At 38.7% G+C, this 2,662-nt stretch overlaps 1 protein-coding gene across 1 annotated transcript; it reads right to left on the reverse strand.

Moving 5' to 3' along the window:
* Positions 1 to 375: 375 nt before the first annotated feature.
* LOC131875736 (uncharacterized) lies at positions 376 to 906 on the reverse strand. The gene is made up of 2 exons (XM_059220375.1): positions 828 to 906; positions 376 to 707 (listed from the first exon to the last, which is right to left on the reverse strand). Exons 1-2 carry the CDS (start codon positions 904 to 906, stop codon positions 376 to 378), a joined length of 411 nt encoding a protein of 136 aa, XP_059076358.1.
* Positions 907 to 2,662: the final 1,756 nt, after the last annotated feature.

Below are 2,662 nucleotides of genomic sequence, written 5' to 3' on the forward strand. Positions count from 1 at the left end.
ATTAATAAACTGTGTTAAAAGTGAAACATGATATCACATTGCTAACTGAAATTCCTCAATTTACTAAATCAAAGTACATCAATTTTTTATAGAAAACATAATTATCATTATTCACACATGCATAATCATCTGAACAAATCCATCATTTAAAGCATAAAACTAGGCACATCATACATCATACGAGTATATCAAAATGCACTAGGGTTAACATGTATCAGGACGAAAATACTGCACAAAATCACTAGGGCACAAGTGGGATGTAACATATCCTTCCCCTTGTGAATCATCGTCCTCGATGATTTTCAAGTATCATTTAAAACAACTATGAACATAACAATGTTTAACCAGTATTAAAGAAACAAAAGAAGTTTTGTTTTAGCTATTAAAAACATTAAACAGGTGTGGAAATCGCTGATGGATTTCATTATAATCTTCCCAAGTGGCATTGTCCTTAGTGTACTGGTCCCACTGGACATTGCACTGAGTAACTTTTGTGTTACGTAAGCGCTGCTTACGTACCTCGAGTACGCTGATTGGCTCGATCATGACCACCCCTGGGTCTTGTACCTGCAAGGAGTTCCAATCAATCATATGTGCAAAATCTGAAACATACTTTTTCAAATAGGAAACATCAAATACATCATGCAACCAGGCAAGAGCTGGTGGTAGAGCAATCCTGTAGGCAACTGGGTTTACCACTTCCAATACTTCAAAAGGACCAACATATCAAGGAGCTAATTTGGAGGACTTCCCAAATTTTATGCTACTTTTGTTCGGTTTCACCCGTAGAAGCACTTTCTCTCCCACTACAAACTATCTGAGGGTACGTTTTACATCTGCATAACTTTTCTGTCGATCATTAGCTTCTTCTAATCTTTTTCTGATAAGCTTGACTTTCTCTTCCATTTCTGAGAACATTTCTGGACTGAGGGTTATCCTATCTTCTAGCTTATCCTAGCTCATAAAAGTTCTACACCTCCTTCCATATAGTGCTTCGAAGGGTGCCATCTTAATCGATGATTGGTAGGAATTGTTATAGGCAAATCCAACCAATGGAAGGTATTCCTCCCATTTGTACTGTTGATCCATGCAATACATTCTCAAGAGGTCTTCTAAAACCTGGTTAACTCTTTCCGTCTGACCATCGATTTTAGGGTGATAGGTTGAGTTTATATTCAACTGAGTTCCCAAGGCTGAAAATAGAGTTTGCCAAAACTTGGATGTCATTCTGGCATCCCTATCTGAGATTATTTTATCTGGTATACCATGCAACCGAAATATCTCATGCAAGAATTTGTAAGCTATAGTATGTGCCCCATCAGATAAGTTGCCTTGTATAAAATGAGCCACCTTGGTTAGTCTATCTACCACCACTAGAATGGCATTATGCTTATTTTTGGACATAGGCAATCCCTAGATGAAGTCCATGCTGATTATCTGCCGTTTCCAGTTGGGTACTGTGTTAGGTTGCAACAAACCTGCTAGGTGTTGATGTTCAACCTTAACTCACTGGCACTCAAAACAGCTAGCCACAAACCTTGCGACGTCATTTTTCATTCCTTTCCAGAAATATAAGGGTCTAATGTCAGCAAGCAATTTAGTTACTCTTGGATGTCCAGAGTAAGGTGTTGAGTGCACTTCTTTCAACACCAATTTTCTCAACTCGGAGGACTTAGGTATATACATCCTACCTTGGTATCTTAAGAGTCCGTCTGATTCAATTTTGAAACCGTCATATCTTGGATCTTGGAAATCTATTTGTAAAGCCTCTTTTACCTGTTGGCAAAATCTATCCCCTCCTAGCAATTGTAGGACATGATTCCAGAAATCTGTGTGCATTGCAGTGATGACATTAATATGGTGTCTACGACTCAGCGCGTCTGCCACTCGGTTTTCCTTACCCTTGATGTAGTTGATCTCAAAATCATAACCTGAGATTAATTCTAACCATCGTCTCTATCGTGCGTTAAGGTTAGGTTGAGTGAAAATATATTTCAATCCTTGGTGATCCGACCGAAGCTCAAAGGGCTTGCCTAGCAAATAGTGACACCACATTTGTAGAGCATGTACTATTGTTGCGAGCTCAAGGTCATGTGGTGCATAATTTTTGAGCTTCCTGGACTCATAGGCAATTACTTGTCCTCTTTCCATCAAAACTCCACCTAATCCTTCCCTTGAAGCATCAGTTACTACTAAGTATTGGTCATCTGGATCTGGCACTTTTAGAATTGGTGTCGTGGTCAATTTTTCTTTAAGGAGTTCAAACGCCACCTGGCATTTTTCTGACCATTCAAATCTTTTGCCCTTCCTCTGCAATGATGTGATGGGGTGTGTGATGTGTGAGAAGTTCATTATGAACTTTCTGTAGTATCCTGCTAATCTCATGAAGCTTCTAACTTCATGCACATTCCTGGGAGTTGGCCATTCAGAAATGGTTTTAATCTTTGTCAGGTCCATAGCTATCCCTTTGGCTGAAATTATATGCCCTAGGTACACTGCTATCCCTTTGGCTGAAATTATATGCCCTAGGTATTGTACTTATTTTTGGAAGAAGGTACACTTGGATAATTTGGCATATAATTTATTTTTTTGCAATCATTGTACAACAAATCGCAATTGTTGCAAATGTTCTTCATTCCTTGAGTATATCAAAATGTCATCT

This window comes from Cryptomeria japonica, chromosome 5, assembly GCF_030272615.1.
Source record: "Cryptomeria japonica chromosome 5, Sugi_1.0, whole genome shotgun sequence".
In the NCBI taxonomy this organism is placed as follows: Eukaryota; Viridiplantae; Streptophyta; class Pinopsida; order Cupressales; family Cupressaceae; genus Cryptomeria; species Cryptomeria japonica.